At 46.0% G+C, this 17,113-nt stretch overlaps 1 protein-coding gene across 1 annotated transcript in view; it reads right to left on the reverse strand.

Annotated features, from left to right (window-relative positions):
• Positions 1-16,681, reverse strand: part of Yipf1 (Yip1 domain family member 1) — a 37,120-nt gene extending 20,439 nt beyond the window's left edge. Inside the window, exons 1-4 of the mRNA XM_032900884.1 lie at positions 16,605-16,681; positions 14,994-15,157; positions 2,620-2,700; positions 2,300-2,387 (exon numbers count right to left, since the gene is read on the reverse strand). Of these exons, the coding sequence (XP_032756775.1) occupies positions 2,300-2,387; positions 2,620-2,700; positions 14,994-15,157; positions 16,605-16,635 (364 nt within the window). The 5' untranslated portion in view covers positions 16,636-16,681. The remainder of the gene's footprint in view (positions 1-2,299; positions 2,388-2,619; positions 2,701-14,993; positions 15,158-16,604) is intronic.
• Between the last annotated feature and the right edge of the window lie 432 nt (positions 16,682-17,113).

Here is a 17,113-nt window from a genome sequence, read left to right on the forward strand (position 1 = left end):
TGCAATCAACACTTACTTACTTAACGGGATGTTCATTTTTGAGAGGTTGGCGCCCAACTCAGCAATTAGATGTCTGAGAAGCTGGGGTAATCAGAATCCAATGGGGAAACAGTCTCCACCTGAGTGAAGGGAGAGGTCCCTCAGTAAAGGACCACAAAAACATGCCAGCATTTTTTATGACATCAGAGGACACACAGGTGAGTCAGTCAGGTCCTTCTGCATTATAAATGGAGAGCAGTGCAAGAATGTCAGGCAACGGCTGACTTGGGGGGCTAGAGAAATGGCTCGCAGGTTAAGAGCACTGAGTGTTCTTCCAGAGGACCCAGGTTCGATTCCCAGAACCCACACAACTGTCCATAATTCCAGACCCAGGGGACTTATGGAATTATGATGCCCTCTTCTGACTTCTGCAGGACCAAGTATGCATGTGGTGCGCACATGCATGCAGGTAAAACACATCCCATGTGTGGTGTGGTGTGTGCGTGTGTGTGTGTGTGTGTGTGTGTGTGTGTGTGTGAATGTGTGTGAAAGAAATCTTAAGAAACAAGTCTATAACATACTTAATCGCCATCATTGTGTGAGCACCTGTGTGTGCATTTATGTATGTCTGAGACACTCAGAGGTGGAGAGACAGCTAAATGCTGTTTCTTCTTTTTGGACAAACCTCATGTTTAATGTTGTATGTATACATGTATAATGTACAGTGACCACTCTCATGCCCCACCCTCTCCCATCTCCTTATTACCCATCTACCCCTTCTTTCCTAAAAATCACTCACAGTTGTGTCTTTTTGTTTTCTTTTACACCAAGTTTCGAGTTTAACCAGGGCCACCCATGTGATCACGTGCTGGGAGCCGTTCTCTTTTCTCTTTCTAATTAGAAAGTAATCCAACAGCTGGATACAGTCCATGCCTGTAATCTCAGCAGTCAGGAGGCAGAGGCAGGAGGATTGCTACAAGTTTGAGACCAACTTGGTCTACATAGTGAGTTCCAGGCCAGAAAGCCTGCCCCTATTGCACAGAAAAGAAAATAACAGTTCCAAGTTCAAAGAGAATACAGGAAAAAAACAAGCAAGCTTCCCTCCCTCTCTGTGTCCCAGCTCTGTACCTGTCTCCAGAGAGCTCCCCTCTGTTCCAGTGAGTCCTGCCAGAAATGATCAACACAAAGGCAGGCAGAGGTGGCACAGGCCTTTAACCCCAGCACTCTGGAGGCAGAGGCAGGTGGACCTCTGTGAGTTCCAGGTTAACCAGAGCTAACAGAGAAACCTGTCTCAGAGGGGAAAAAATGCTTTCCTTTAAAGTGTTATGGGTTTTGGAAGGCAGCTCTGGGTGACTGTGAGCACATTTCCAGGAAAGATTAACTGAAGGAGAGGGGCTCCCTCAGAATGGGCAGCCGAGCACAGGGAGACCATGCAAAGAGCCGCGCAGCCTCCTTGCCTCATCTGCCCTCAAATACAAAGGCCGTGGTGTGCAGAACTCCCTCAGGAGCTCTGGGTGGGCCTGTGTTTTCCTCAGACAGCAAGGGAGTCAGGGGCTGCACGCATTCTTTAGCCAGTCCTGAGGAGCCAGTACCCCACACACCCTGACAGCTGAGGAGGAACCCACTGCATCAGTGACAACGTGGAAGAGAACCGGGTTAGTTACTTTTCTATTATTGTGATAAAAGGACCAAGACCAAAGCAGCCCGTAGACGGCTCGTTGGGAGCTTATGAGCCATCACCATCGCAGTGTGGTTTAGTGTGGCACAGGCAGACCGGGCAGCAGAACAGCTGACAGCTCACAACCTGAAGCACAAGCAGCGAGCAGAAACCTTCAAACCTGCGTCTATACACACACACACACACACACACACACACACACACACACACACACACACACACGTCCTCCAGCAAGGCCCCACCTCCTAATCCTACCCAGACAATGCCACAAACCAGGGACCAAGTATTCAAATGCCCAGGACTATGGAGTATAGTCAAACAGCAAACAAACAACCCTTCTCCACCCTACGCCACCAAATCCTCCATGGAGGAAAACCACCCCCACACAGAAATGCTTATCTGCGTGAGTCAAGCCCACACTGAAGCCACCTAAAGCCCTTTAAAGGATGTAGTAATTGCAGCTGCAGGAATAGCGGCCGCAGCGCTGAGGCAACAAGGAACGGCATTGTCCTCTAAATTCTTTGCAAAGCTTGTTCCTAAGTCTCAGGGAGTCGTCAAAGCGTTGGACACGCCACGGGCAGTGCAATCCTCTAATGTCCCAGGCAACCCCCACATTTACTGAACTTCACGCACGGCACATACCATAGAGGTCGGGGTTACTGCGGATGTACAGCCTCACGAAGTTCTTTCCAGGAACCGGCAGCAGAGACCCTTTTATTCTGTCAAAGACCTGCAAGATAGCACAGCAGGAGTTCTACTCAGGGTTTACGTTTCCTTAGGGTTTAACCTGTTCAACTACCTCAAAACTCAAGGTTGGTTGAGCTTTTGCAAGGGTGTTTTACACACCGCAAGCCTTGGTGTTTGCGGAAGACCTACAAGGCTCTCAGATGATGGCTGGCTCCTGCATCTCAGCAGAAACAAGTCCCCGCTATGAAGATAAGAGCTAAAGCTAGTTCACAGACCTGGTAAGTGTCCACATCAAAGAATGTCTGATAGTACTCGAATGTCCAGAAGGGAGAGCTTTTCTTCTGACCGGCAAGTAACTGTCAGAGAGGAAATGAAACACGGTGAGCTCCAGACTTCCTAATTTCTTCTTTTTCTTTTAATTATTTGCTTATACACATGGGTAGTTTGTCTGCATATATGTCTGCATATATGTCTGCATACCGGAAGAGGGCTTCAGGTCCCATGGGACTACGATTATAGATGGTTGTGAGCTGCCATGTGGGTGCTAGGAATTGAACTCTGGAAGAACAGCCAGTGCTCTCCAGCCCCCGACTTCCCAATTTCTTGAGACAACAAAAATGCAAAAATGATACTCAATGACTAAGGGGGATCGTCACGGCCTGCCTCTAGCCTGACACAGAAACAAGCATCAGAAAGGAGGGGAAGAGTTAGCATTGCTAGTCCTCAGGCTGAGAAGAACAGATAGCAAGTTCTCTACCTCAGAGCGTTAGACTGAACAGAACACGGAACGTGCTATTCTGTACAACTGAGGAGGCCAGATGGGCATAAGGGAAAACAGAGGGAAACAGAATAGTGGTTGGTGACTGACAGAATTACAGTGGGCTGTCACATGTCCGCTCAAACAGCCAAGACACAAGACCACTTGCCACTGCCAACTAAGGTGACTATTATTGTCCTTTCCTACATTATGCTGGCATTTCTATACCATTAGCTCTGCAAAATTGCCTGTTCCTTCGAGGATCTAAGATCATGACATGTCTTAAAGAGCCCACATGTCTTACTTAGGGTTCTATTGCTGTGATAAACACCATCGCCTCCCTAGCCCCTTCAACCATGTTTTGGGAGACAAGGTCTCTCAATGACACTGGAGTGGGTGGAGTGGTCACACGGGCTGGCCATCAAGCCCCAGCGCTCCCCATCTCCTGAGTGCTGGGATTATAGGAGCACCACCACACCCAGCTCTTTTTTTTTTTTTCTTTTTTTCAGAGCTGGGGACCGAACCCAGGGCCTTGCGCTTGCTAGGCAAGCGCTCTACCGCTGAGCTAAATCCCCAACCCCACACACCCACTCTTTATGTGCTCTCCCTCATGCCTTCCTGGCAAGCACTTTAACAATGGGCCATCTCCCCAGCCTAAAATGGAGATGTGGTATCTTGTTCCTACTAGCTGTTATACCTTTTAAAGTACATATTTAGATGTAGCAACATGTCTGTAGTCTCATTGTTGTGTAATCCCAGCACTCTAGTCCCAGGAGAAGGTGGGAAGATCGGCAGGTCAAGGCCATCTTTGGCTACATGATAAATGTGAGGTTAGCCTGGGCTGTGTGAATCCCTGTCTGCAATAAAGGAAGAAACAAGCAGGGTGCGAGAGGTAACTCAGTAGTTAAGAGCACTTGTTGCTCTTGCAGAAGACAGAGTTGGGTTCCCAGCACCCTGTCAAGTAACTTACAATGGCCTCAGGGGATCCAATGTCCTCCACAGACACTCGCACATAAGTGTACATAAAACACACAGATACACAAAAATTAAACAAGACGGAACAATAAACTCATCTCACCTTAGTTAACAGGAAAGAGAATATTTAGGGTAAGAAAGGATTTTGTATGAAAAAATTAGGCTGTACCCTAAAGTAAAGGATTATCCCCAAAACAGAATGAAGAGTAAAGACAAAGACCGTATGTGGGCAGCTGTATAAAAACAGTTTATGCTTGTGATCAAGTTAACTCTAGTTAGATTATTTCCAGCTTAAGAGATGACTCAACAGGCACTAGATTCCTGTTCGATTCCCAGCACCCACATAGTGGTTTATAACTCCAGTCCCAAGAAATCTGACACTCTATCCTGGCCTTCTCAGACAACAGGTTCATACATGCAAAAAAACACCCATATACCTGACAGTAATTTTAAAAGAATTAAAGGTTGTTGAAACAATTTCCTAAGGTGAAAATGTAATACACTGATGGAAAACTAAAATGCATCCTGCATGTTTAAATAAACAGATCTTAGGAGCTAGAGAGATGGCTCAGAGGACCTGGTTTCAATTCCCAGCATTCCCATGGTGGCTCACTGCCTAGAATTCTAGTACCAGGGATCCTGTGCCCTCTTCTGGCCTCCTCAGGCACTGAAGTCACATGGTACATAGACACACGCAAGCAAAACACCATGCACATAAGATAAAATAAATTTTTTTTTAAAAAGAAACAGATTTTTTTTTTTTTAAGATTTATTTATGAGTACGCTGTAGCTGTCCTCAAAGAAGCTACCAGAAGAGGGTGCCAGATCCCATTACAGATGGTTGTGAGCCATTACATGTGGTTGCTGGGAATTGAACTCAGGACCTCGGAAACAGATTTTCTTAAACTATTGCTCTACCCAATAACAGTTACACAAAATTGGCTACAGGATGATTCTGTACTTTAAAAGATGCTTGTGTTTTCTGATGGGGGGAGGGAACATTCCCAATTACTAGGGATTTTATTCTTAGCACACAGTCAATATTTACTTAACTCTTTGTCCTGAAACCTTTAAAATAAACATTTTAGGGTCAGAAGACAGTGCAATCAGCAAGCACAAAGCCTGATGACCCGAATTTGATCCCAGGAACCCACATGGTTGAAAAAGAGAACTGACTCCCACAGGCTGTCTGCTGACCTCTACATGCACCATGGCCCATGCACACCCACACACAGATAAACAAGGTAATGCTAAAATCTGGTTAAGTTTGAGCAACTATTGTTTTAGGTTGGTATAGACTATTTAAGAGAATATATGCATATATATGAGCACATACGCAAAAATTGAGGTAGGTAGGTTCAAAATACACAAGGTAATCTACAGGTATTCTTGCTTCTACAATTCACATTAATCCGGGCTCTGACGTATAGCATGGGCAATGCACCTCTGCATCTGTATTCAGTAATTCAGAAAGAAAGTAATCAGACGAATTTCAGACAGAGGATAATCTTCATCAGGCCCGCCATTCAAGTCTGCTCTGGATCTTGTGCTCTAACGTGTTTGTTTCTATTTGGGGCCCATCTGCCCAAGAACTCCTAAGTGCCCGGTGTGCCTCCATTTCTCCTCTGATAGGAGGAAATAAACCATCGTGAACCAGGAAAATACTGCCAGACTGCAGGAACAGCAACACGCTGGTGGAACGGAACCGAAGCAGAGGGGAGGTCTCCGTGGGTGGAGAACAGCCGCAGAGATGAGGAAGACTCCAGATCTTCTGACAGAAATTAAAAGTAAGAACAGCTCACCGGACAGTGGTGGCACATGCCTTTGATCCCAGCACACAGGAGGCAGAGGCAGGCAGATTCCTGAGTTCAAGGCCAGCCTGAGCTACAAAGTGAGTTCCAGAACAACAGCCACAGCTACACAGAGAAACCCTGCCTCGAGAACACACACACACACACACACACACACACAGAGAGAGAGAGAGAGAGAGAGAGAGAGAGAGAGAGAGAGAGAGAACAAGCTTAAGACAAAGGCTAGTAAAGTTCTACTTAGAAAAAATCTGACTTGCATTTGCATTTACTGCATTAACAATAAGTGCTTCCCTCTTGTATATCCTTGGGCATCAGGCAGACAATCTGTGGTCATTGTTTGTTTGTCTAATTTATTTATACACAAGTGCTCTGTCTGCATGTAAACCTGCATGTCAGAAGAGGACACAGATCCCATTATATATGTTCATGAGCCACCATGCGGTTGCTGGGAATTGAACTCAGGACCCCTGGAAGAGCAGCCAGTGCTCTTAACCACTGAGCCATCTCTCTAGCCCCTGTGGTTGCTGTTGATGCCTCCAGAACTTCTCAAAAGTCTAAAGCTACTCTTTGATTCTTCTGGGGACGGGGAGTAATGCAGTTAATATATATGGACCTAACGCCCTGCCAAGGCAGAGTCTAAAGTTTACTTCAAATGTAAAAATTGAAGCCAGGTATTATTTATATGGTTCATGCCTATAATCATGAGATGGAGGTGTCACAAGGATCGCTGTGAGTTCAAGCTGGGCCTCAAAAACAAAAGACAAAAAATCAAAAGTAAACACGAGCCAGGCTTGGTCCCACACACCTATAATCCCAGCACTCAGGAGGTGAAAGTCTAGAAGCCAACTAACTCTGCCTTCTTTGTTTATTTAATATCCATATGGACCCCGGTGTGCAAAGCTTCTAACACGCAAAGCTTAAGGGTGCATGTTATCAAGCAGGTGTCCTCCAAACCGGAAGTTAGAGGTGCTGGCTCGGGCTCCCGTCTGCGTCCTCTTAATTGTTCAGTGACAATCATCCTCGGGTGAAGATAAGTAGCCCTGCCCAAACACTTGACACTCCTGGAAGGAAGTGGCGTTCTGATAATGCCACTTGCACTTTAGTCACCTGGGAAGCACGTCTGTAAACAGCAAAGTGTAACAGGTATTCTCCTTGCTTTTGGTTTCATTTTTTAATTTTTACTTTTGTTTGTAGTTTGAGACAGAGTCTTGGTATATAGCCCAGGCTGACCTTGAACTTTAGATTCTCCAGCCTATACCTTCTTAGTGTTGGGAGTGCTGGGTTACAATATGCCCCGCCATACCCACCTGTGCAATGAGTAATTATTTATGTCATTTGATATTTCATAATTTGATATAAGTAAACTCATAATTATAGGGCCAGACATGGTGACACATGCTTGTAATTCTAAAACATGACAGTAGAGGCAGGAGGATCAGAAGTTTGAAGACAGCCCCACTACACAGTGAGTTCAAAGTCCACCTGAGAGACGGGAAACACTGTCTTAAAACAAAAGCCTTTTATATTTATGCATTTACTTTGTGCATGGGTGTGTATGGAGGTCAGAGGACAACTTTGTGGAGTTGCTTTTCTCCTTTCCTTCCAACTCTACATGGATTCGAGGGATTACACTCAGGTTACCTGGCTTATGGAGCCATACTGATAGTCCTGGAGTAAAATAAATAAATAAATAAATAAATAAATAAATAAATAAATAAATAAATAAATAAAAATGAGGGCCTTAATCCAATCTCTCAGGAGACAGAGGCAGGCAAATCTCTGAATTTGTGGCCAGCCTGGTTTACAGAGCAAGTTCTAGGACATCCAGGGCTACATAGAGAAACCCTGTCTCAAGTGCGCGCGCACACACACGCGCACACACACACACACACACACACAGACACACACACACACACACACACACACACACACACACTGTAATAATAATAATGTTAGGATCTTAATTAAATGATGACCTTAAGACTCCTCTTAGAGACCTATCTTGGCTGGCCCAAGGCTCCACTTCTTACCCTGTTCTGTGTTACAATGGTCCCAAAGTGATCAAAATTAAGCCCAGTTAAAATTCTGTCCCAATGGGTAGAGACATACACGTTACCATCACTCAGGAGGATCACAGCAAATCCAAAGCCAGCGTGGTCGGCACAGTGAGTTCCAGACTAATCACGCCCACAAAGCAAGGTCTGCCGCAAAAAGCAAACCAAACCGAGCCAAATTCTATCCAAAGGGTTATAACTCTGTGCCAAAGATTTTACAGTCTTAAATGGAGCTGCTATCTGGTTTCTCTTTATATCTCAAGGCGTCCCCCATGTCCATAGAAATTACAAAAATTAAAATGAGAACCCACTAGTCCCCTTTCACAACCGGAAGAAGTGGCCCACATGTACTCAACAACCAAAGCTTGGAAGCTGCAGCAAAGACAGAAGGATCGCTTTTAAAAACCATTATTCAGTGCTTGGCCTCTATGGTCAGTCAACATCCAGAGGATGAGGGGATCCCTCTAAAAGTAGTCTGCAACCCCAGTAAGTCACCAGCCCTCTTGGTCAGGGATGTTGTAGCTACTTGAGGTTGCCCTTTAACCAGGACGCATTCTACAGTGAGAGTCACTGGAAAAGGAATATCCCCCATGTTTCCAAGGAAAGCCATGTGGCCATGAGACTCTGAATACATCCTAGCAGAACAGCAAAAGACAAAGATTAAAGGAGCCAAGGAGCTTCTCCCAACCCCGAGGAGCCTCAACCAACCTTAACATTAGAGAGGAAAAGGGCATTGTGGGTCACCTTCTCAGGCTGAGGCACAGGAAGGCACAGTCAAAGAATGCAAAACTTAGCAACATTTTAAATCAGTGAGAAAAACAATCTAATGGGGACTGATTGAGGCCATGTGTCAAACCTGAGATCACAACCCACGGTTGTCCAATTAAATCAAGCTGTATTGTGGGGTGCATCCAGGCCTGGCCAGCCAGCTGTCTCACCCTAAGTCACAAATGAGACAGCAGCCCCTGCTGGCCTCTTAAAGTCCCTTTTATAGGAGGGAGAAGGTGTTCAGAGGAGAGAGTGTTGGCTGTTATCCATTGTTAGGAAGATACAATGTAAAGGAAGGAAGGAGGGTAGCACTATGCATCATGGGAATGGGTTGTCAGTAGTTTACATCAGCTCTAAGAAACAAGAACTTATTAATTTCAAATAGAAACCTTAACTTCCCAGGACTTACCACAAAACAACAGGCACTTACTCAAGTGTCTTAACTGCAAGCAGAACCCTTAACCTGCAAGGTACATTTTTCCTGTTTAGGTCTCCCATTAACATACAGTGGATGTTGTTCCTGTTTTGTTCTCACTCATGGAAGCTCACACCTTTTAATCCCAGGACTGGGGAGGCAGAGGCAGACAGATCTTCAAGTTGCAGGCCAGTCTGGGTTACAGAGAGGGTTCCAGGCCAACCAGGGTTATAAAACGAAATGGGCTCAGAGTGATGTCAGCTGTTTATTGCAGGATCTGCTCAAAAAGGACACCAGTGGTCACAGTGGTCATGAGAAAAGCTGGCTGATCCCAGCAGGCTCTGGTCACCCCTCTGTGGCTTTAATCTACAGCCATGAAATGTTCAGACCTCCAGTTCCACAGATGGACTACTACCAGCTCTTTTTAGCCAACTGCCAGTGTTACTTTGATAAAAATATTTTCAAATATATAAGATAACTTTCTGTGTCTCCTTCAGGCCTATATTTTAATTATCTGGAGCCAATAACTACAAAGGTCTTTAAGTCTATAGAGTATGGTTCATGGTCCAAATCTTTGGGTCTGGTCCCATAATAGAAGTTATTCTTATGGGTTGGAGAGATGGCTCAGTGGTAAAGAGCACTGACTGCTCTTCCAGAGGTCCTGAGTTCAAATCCCAGCAACCACATGGTGGTTCACAACCATCTATGATAGAATCTGATGCCCTCTTCTGGTGTGTGTGAGGATAGCTACAGTGTACTTACATATAATAAATAAATCTTAAAAAAAAAAAAAAAAAAAAAAAAGTTATTCTTATATGCCTTGCTATTTGATGGTCGATGGTCACAGGTTGCAAGAAGCACAAAAGTCTTCATTTGGCTTTCTGTCCAGCTGAATTCCTTTCTGTGCTCTGCCTTAAGACTAAATTATCTGGTTCCTTTTTTCTTTTTTTACTTTTTAGATTTTTAAAGTTTCACTTTACTTATGTGTATGTATCTGTGTGTGCCTACACATGCCTGCAGGTACCAACAGAGACCAGAAGGTGTTGGATCCCTCAGCTGTAGTTATAGGCAGTTGTGGGTCCCCTGATACGTCAATGGAACTCTAGTTCTCTTGCAGAGCAGCAAGTGCTCTTAACCGCTGAGCCATCCTTCTCCAGCCCACTTGGTTGTTATATTTTCTGTTGTGACCCTGTCTTAGCTAGGGTTTGCATTGCTGTAAAGAGACACCATGACCAAGGCAACTCTTACGAAGGACAACATTTAATTGGGGCTGGCTTACTGGCTCTGAGGTTCAGTCCATTATCATCACGGCAGAATGCATGGCAGCAGCAGGTAGGCATGGTGCTGGAGGAGCTGCGTGTTACACATTTGGCTCCAAAGGCAAACAGAAGACTGACTATTCTGCACTGGGCAAAGCTTCAAAGCCCACCCCCACAGTGACGCACTTCCTCCAACACGGCCAAACCCCCTAACAGAACCACTCCCTATAGGCCAAAACTATTCAAACCATCACATTCCACTCCCTGGCCTCCATAGGCTTGTTCAAACACCTGAGTGTATGGGGGCCATAACTAGCCATAGCATAATGCAAAATATATTTAGTCTAATTTCAAAAGTCCCCAGAGTCTATAACGGTCTCAGCAATGTGAAAAGCCCAAAGTTCAAAGTCTCTACTGAGATTCAAGCAATCTCTTAACTGTAATCCCCTACGAAATCAAAATGAAAAAGCAGATCGCATCCCTCCACCATCACAGGGCTTAGATTACCATTCAAAATGCCAAAGTGGGGGAAAACTGGACCATAACAAGACCAAAAACCAGCTGGGTGAACTTCAAACTCAGCATCTCCATGTGTGATGACAAAACTCTCTTCATCTCCACCTCCCTTCATCTGTGTTGACAGCAACAAGCTTCCTTCTCTCTGGCTGGTTCCACTCCTTGTTAGCAGCTTTCCTCAGCAAGTATCCCACAGCTCTGACATCTCTAACACCTTGGGGTCTTTAACTTCACACCTTCTTGTTCCAATGTCTGGGATCCATACATGATCTTCTGGGCTCCTCCACAGGGCTTAGGTCACAACTCCAACTCTGCCCTCTGCAGCACTCTAGGCTCTGGTTGACTCCACTCCACTACTGATGGCTGTTCTTTGTGATCATCCCATGGTATGGGCATCTTCAATTCACTGGGGTCTTCCGCTGCAATTGTCTTCTTCTGCTATTGGCTTCAACAACAGCCTCTCATAGGCTCTCTTCATGGTGCCAAGCCTCAACTTCTTTGCATGACCCCTTTACTCCTGGGCTATCAACTGCAAGTGAGGCTGCACAATGGCCTTCCATGGTCTCAGTGTCAAGCCTCAGCTGCTCTCTATGACCTTTTCATGCCTTTAAAACCAGTACCACTTAGGTGACTCTTACACATTACCGAGTCCAGCTGAAGCAGCTTCTTTGTGCTCTCAGCAAACACTTCCCAGAAGATTTTACCTGATGCTGCTCTTCTTTTTTTTTTTTTTTTTTAAAGATTTATTTATTTTATGTCTGTGAGTACACTGTCCCTCTCTTCAGACACACCAGAAGATGGCATCAGATCCCAGTCCAGATGGCTGTGAGTCACCATGTGGTTGCTGGGAATTGAACTTGGGACCTCCAGAACAGCAGTCAGTGCTCTTAACGACTGAGCCATCTCTCCAGCCCGATGCTTCCTTCTTAATCACTGTTAATTTTTAGCTCCAGCTAACTAACATCAATTATCCCAGTCGCCCCTTCTATTCTTGACTCTAAAGCCAGACCCACATGGCCAAAGCTGCTGAGTTCTGCTGCTTGCTGGAGCTAGAACATGGCCCCCTTGTTCTAGTATATTATTACCAGCTTTCTGTTTTCCAACTCCTTCGCTGCCTAAGCTTGGCTGTCCTGGAACTTGCCCTGTAGATTGACCTTGAACTCAGAGATCTGTATCGCTCTGCCTCCTGACTGCTGGGATTAAAGGCGTGTACCACCATCCCTGGATTTAAGCTTTCCTTCACCTGGAACTTGCTCTGTACCAGGCTGGAATTGAACTCAGAGATCTGCTTGCCTCTGATTACTGGGATTAAAGATGTGTGCCACAATGCCTGGGCCTAAGCTTTTCATAGCCACTGTTCCTCAAGATCTAGATCAAAAGTGTGTGCCATCCGTTTCTGGACTGTAGTTCATTTCAGATTAAAAGTCCAAATGAGAACAAGAACCAAGTAATAATAACACCTAACATGTTCTAACAACAACAAATGCATAGACAATAAGCTTATCTGGGTGGGATCCTGCCCCACAGTCGCCACCTAATCTGTCATCTCCTGGATTCCACTGTACCTCCTGCCCCCCTCTACTTTGTACTTTTCCTATTTTTTTCCTTGCTACACACTCTTTGTGAGGGTAAACCATAGCACAGTCTAAACTGGGTTCTTTTGAGATCTCCTTTTTCAAAGCAATTAATTTGACTCTCTTCACCTTAGCCTCAGACAGACTCTTAGGACAAGGGCAAAAAGCAGCCTACATTCTTCACCAAAATACCACAATAACAATCTCTTGACCACAAACTAAAATTCTTCTTCTCTGAAGCCTCCTGGGCCAGGTCTGTACAGTTCAAATCATACTCAGTAACAACGTCTTCCATATTCCTACTAGGACAGCACATTAAGCCCCACTTAAAGCATACCACTGCTGTTCAAATCCAAAGTCCCAAAATCCACATTCTTCCAAACAAAAACCTGGTCAGGCCTATCACAGCCATACCCCAGTCCCTGGTACCAACTTCTGTCTTAGTTAGGGTTTCCATTGCTGTAAAGAGACACCATGACCAAGGCAACTCTTATGAAAAACATTTAATAGGGGCTGGCTTACAGATTCAGAGGTTCAGTTCATTATCAGCATGGCAGAAAGCATGGCGGCCTCCAGGCAAGCATGGTACTGGAGGAGCTGAGAGTTTTACATCTTGTTCCAAAGGGAAACCAGGAGAAGAACGACTCTTCCAAACTGGGTGGAGCTTCAAAGCCCACCCCTATAGTGACACACTTCCTCCAACAAGGCCACACCCCCTAACAGTACACTCCCCATGGGCCATGTGTATTCAAACCACCACGCAGGCCTTCAGGGCTAAGTCATTTCTCTCCAGCCCACTTTGTTCTTTAAGGTACTATTTCATATACCCAAGGGCCTCTTGGTCAGCAGTGAAAACTGCCCTGTTCCTCTGTCTTGGCTCCTACCTTAGGCTGGTCCTCTAATGGCTATCATTTTGTTAGTAACTCATCTTCAGTCCTTGCCTCTGTAAACATTTTAGCCAGGTTTGTGTTGCTAGGTTACAAGTATCCCACCTAAAGTTAACATTCAAGTGCTGGGTCCAGGCAATTGCAACAGAGAGACAAAAGGCCAAGGTCTGCCTCTGGGCCTCAGAAACCTTAAAGAAGAGAGGCTAGGCAGAGAAATGCAAGTGGCCTACAGGCAAGAAAATGAAAACAAGACCAGGAAGCTGTGGGCAAACTGGTTAAGACTAGTCACTTCTCACACAATGTTCATTCTGACCAAGGTCAGTACTGTCCTTAGACTTTGTCAGTTTTGTTTACTTGAGAGGGAGTCTCACTATGTAGTCCAAGCCGGTCTTGAACTCTCAATCATCCTGCCTTGCCCTCTGGAGTGCCTTGACTTCAGGTGCAGGCAACCATGCAGGCCTCCGGGAGCTTTGTCACATGGCTATAGTAAAGCATCTGAAGAGCCTTGTCAGCAGGTGCTGTACTGCACAGCCACGCAAGTGCTGAGCCAGGAACAGAGTCTGGGTTTCTGTCCTTTCCTAGAGAACACATACATTCAAATCCGTTTCCTCTGGATAAGATGTAGCCCCTTGCTCCTGGCTGCTCCCTGTAGGGGAGCCTGCTGCCCACTTCTCTCACCCCAGTGCTCTGCAGGCTTCTGGATGTGTTTTCTGTAAGAGACTCACTTTCCCTTCACTGCAGGATGAATCAGTGTCTGATTCCTATCCTACTTGTGACAAAAGACCCACGTAGCTGACGATGGTGCCAAAGAGCTGCACGGTGAAGCCACTGCTACCACACACTGAGCGAGGGCTCCTCTCAAGGGCTGTGGACATAATTCAGTGTGTGGAATACTGAAGAGTCCTCCCCACACACATCCTAACCCTGTGCCCACGGTCACAAAGACCCACTTGGTGTATATGCCACCCAATCAGATGGAGGCCTCCATGTCTCCCTGTGGCGCTCCTACCTTGTCCTTCAAGTCCTACTGAGTCCACTCCCATTGCTTCGAATCAAGACCATTTTGCTTGGTGCTGTCTGGCCTTCTGGCCTCTAGTCTGTCTTCCCCCACCTTATATTTAAGGCCACCAAATCTAAATAATGTTTGAACTTACCTAGTTACATGGCTTAAACCTTTCACTGGCTCCTGATGCTTTTCAGAATGCAAGAGAGCTAAGTGAACTCTCTAGGTCCTGGCCCACCCAGAGCCTTACCTGCTGCCTTCCCTGACCCTTTGCTGCAGTGCAGGAGGAGGTGAAGCTGTCCCCACCACATCTCCATAACTTTACTGAGATCCTTCCCTCTGCCTCCCTCAACCTTGTCGATCTCCTCCCCCAGGCTCTCTTTCCCTCTCAGCAAACTTAGCCAGGCATCACTCACTCACACGAGGAAGCCCACCCTGACCTCCCCTCTGCTTCCCAGTCCCACACACCCACAAGTGTTTCTCATGGGCGATGATCTGTGAGGTCAAGGGTCATATTCCTTGGTGTCACCACTGCCTGGCACTGTACCAGGCATGTACCAAATGAGTAAGTGCATGGACGCTAAGCTCTGAGAAAAGTAAAAGGACAGAAACTGGAAGGTTAGCTCAAACCTCGGTCTCATCAGAGTCATTGGTTCCCAGCAGCTCCTCATCCTCTTCTCTCCCCAAGCTCCCAGGAGGTCTGGGCTGGTGTTTGAAAGATATACTGGGGTCCTCGATGTTTATCGTGGTAGCATCTGGGTTTGCTGCTAGCAGTGTGGCTCCATCACCGAATTCTGAAATGAAGCAAAGCATAAAGGCCTGGAACCCCTCCCCCACTGGTGCTGGATGCTTTTCACCAAAAGCTCTGGTGCTGGAAATGCAGCTGGGGGAGGGGAGGCGCGTGTAGAGCACACGCCCAGCACGCCTAAGGACCTGGCTCCCAGTCCTCAGCCCTGCCATGAACCTTATCTATGACACGCAGCAAGAGGCTTTGGAAATAATCTCAGCACCAGGGAGGCTAAAGCAGGAGGGTTTGACTCAAGATCCACCTGGGCACAAGGCACAGCGAGGAGGGGAACCAGGGGGATCATCTAAATTGTCTTTAGTAGGGTTCCCAATCCATTGGAAAATCTCTGATTCAGGCAAGTCCTCATTACCATAGACACCACGGGGACCAAAAAGCAAAGTGGAAATAACGGAATAAGAATCGCACAAAGAGTAGGGCTAGGAACATCCTGGTGTGCTTCTTTGAGCAGAGAGATTCATGCCGGTGATGACCACTCCCTCACAAAACAAACACTTCCCTCAGCTGAGAGGGTACCAGGTCCTGTTCTTGGGTGTGCTCACATCTAACAAACAATTCTAGAACCTGCTTTGTCTACTGGTGACAGTATAGAAACAATGACTTCTATGCTGTAGGAGTTTTGAAGTACACAAGAGGTGACAGTGTAGACAAAGCTTTCAGTGGAGGGGCTATGGGGAAGAACACGCTATGACATATACATATGAAGACGCCATGGTGAACCAATTACTTTCTGAATTGCTACCTGAAAAATAAGTAAATAAATGAGCAGAGAGAGAACAAAAGAAAGGAAAGTAAGGGTATGGGGCTCCAGTCTTAAGATGGCCACTAATCAGTGTGGCCAGTAAGTCACCTTTGTGTGTGTGTGTGTGTGTTTATGCATGTGCCTGTGCATGTGTATATGTAAAGTGTATAATCATCTGCACGTGCATGCTTGCATATGTACAAAGAGAGGCTAAGATTGACATCAGGCATCTTCCTCCATACTCTCCACGTTATTTACTGAGGTAGACACTCTTATCCACTGAGTCATCTCCCCAGCCCTAGGTCAGAGTTTTCCAAAGGTCCTGAGTTCAATTCCCAGCACCCACATGGTGGCTCACAACCATCTATAATGGGATCGGATGCCCTCTTCTGGTGTGTCTGAAGACAGTGACAGTGTACTCATATAAGTAAAAACAAATAAATCTTTAAAAAAAAAAAAAAGAAAAGAAAAAGAAAACACGAGGCAACTGCTAATTCTGAGTTTATGTGCCTGCTGCCCATTGGAAGAGTTCTGTGAGAAAAATAAGCAAACTAGAAAAGCCTGGGAGTGTCCAACAGCCTCTTACCAGGATGTTGTTAATAGAATCCTTTAAGGTCTGTGTCAGTAATGAAATCCACTGCTGTGGCAGAGGAAGCTGTGATCACAAGATAAAGGTGGGCCCCTCCTGCCATACCTTCAAACTGCAAGTCATCCACAGCTGCCATTCAGCCAGCTCTTCTCCCAGGGGTGAGGAAGAAAATGTCTGGGGGTCTAAAACAAAGGAATAAATCAACTTAGGAAAATGGGACAATCTGCAAAAAGAATTCATAGTAAAAGAATGTTTAGAGCCAGCTGTGGTGGTGGCTTGTGCCTTTAACCCCAACACTGGGGAGGCCGAGGCAGGCAGATCTCTATGAGTTTAAGGCTAGCCTGCTCTACACAGTAAGACCCTGTCTCAGAAATTACAAATGATTCCTACATTTCTTTATCTTTTGTGGCTATGGGAGTCAGTTCTTTCCTGCCACCATGAGGGACACAGAATGGGACTCTGACCTCGCTTGGGGACAGCCACCTTTCCCTGCTGAGCAATCTCCCCTGTACAATGCCTGCCTACTCTTTCAGCGGGGACTGATCGTTCATGTAACTATCACAGGTCATACAACTTGCTACTCAATGTAGCTCAGGAAGAGAGAGCATGTGTCG

Source organism: Rattus rattus, chromosome 1, assembly GCF_011064425.1.
Source record: "Rattus rattus isolate New Zealand chromosome 1, Rrattus_CSIRO_v1, whole genome shotgun sequence".
NCBI lineage: Eukaryota > Metazoa > Chordata > Mammalia > Rodentia > Muridae > Rattus > Rattus rattus.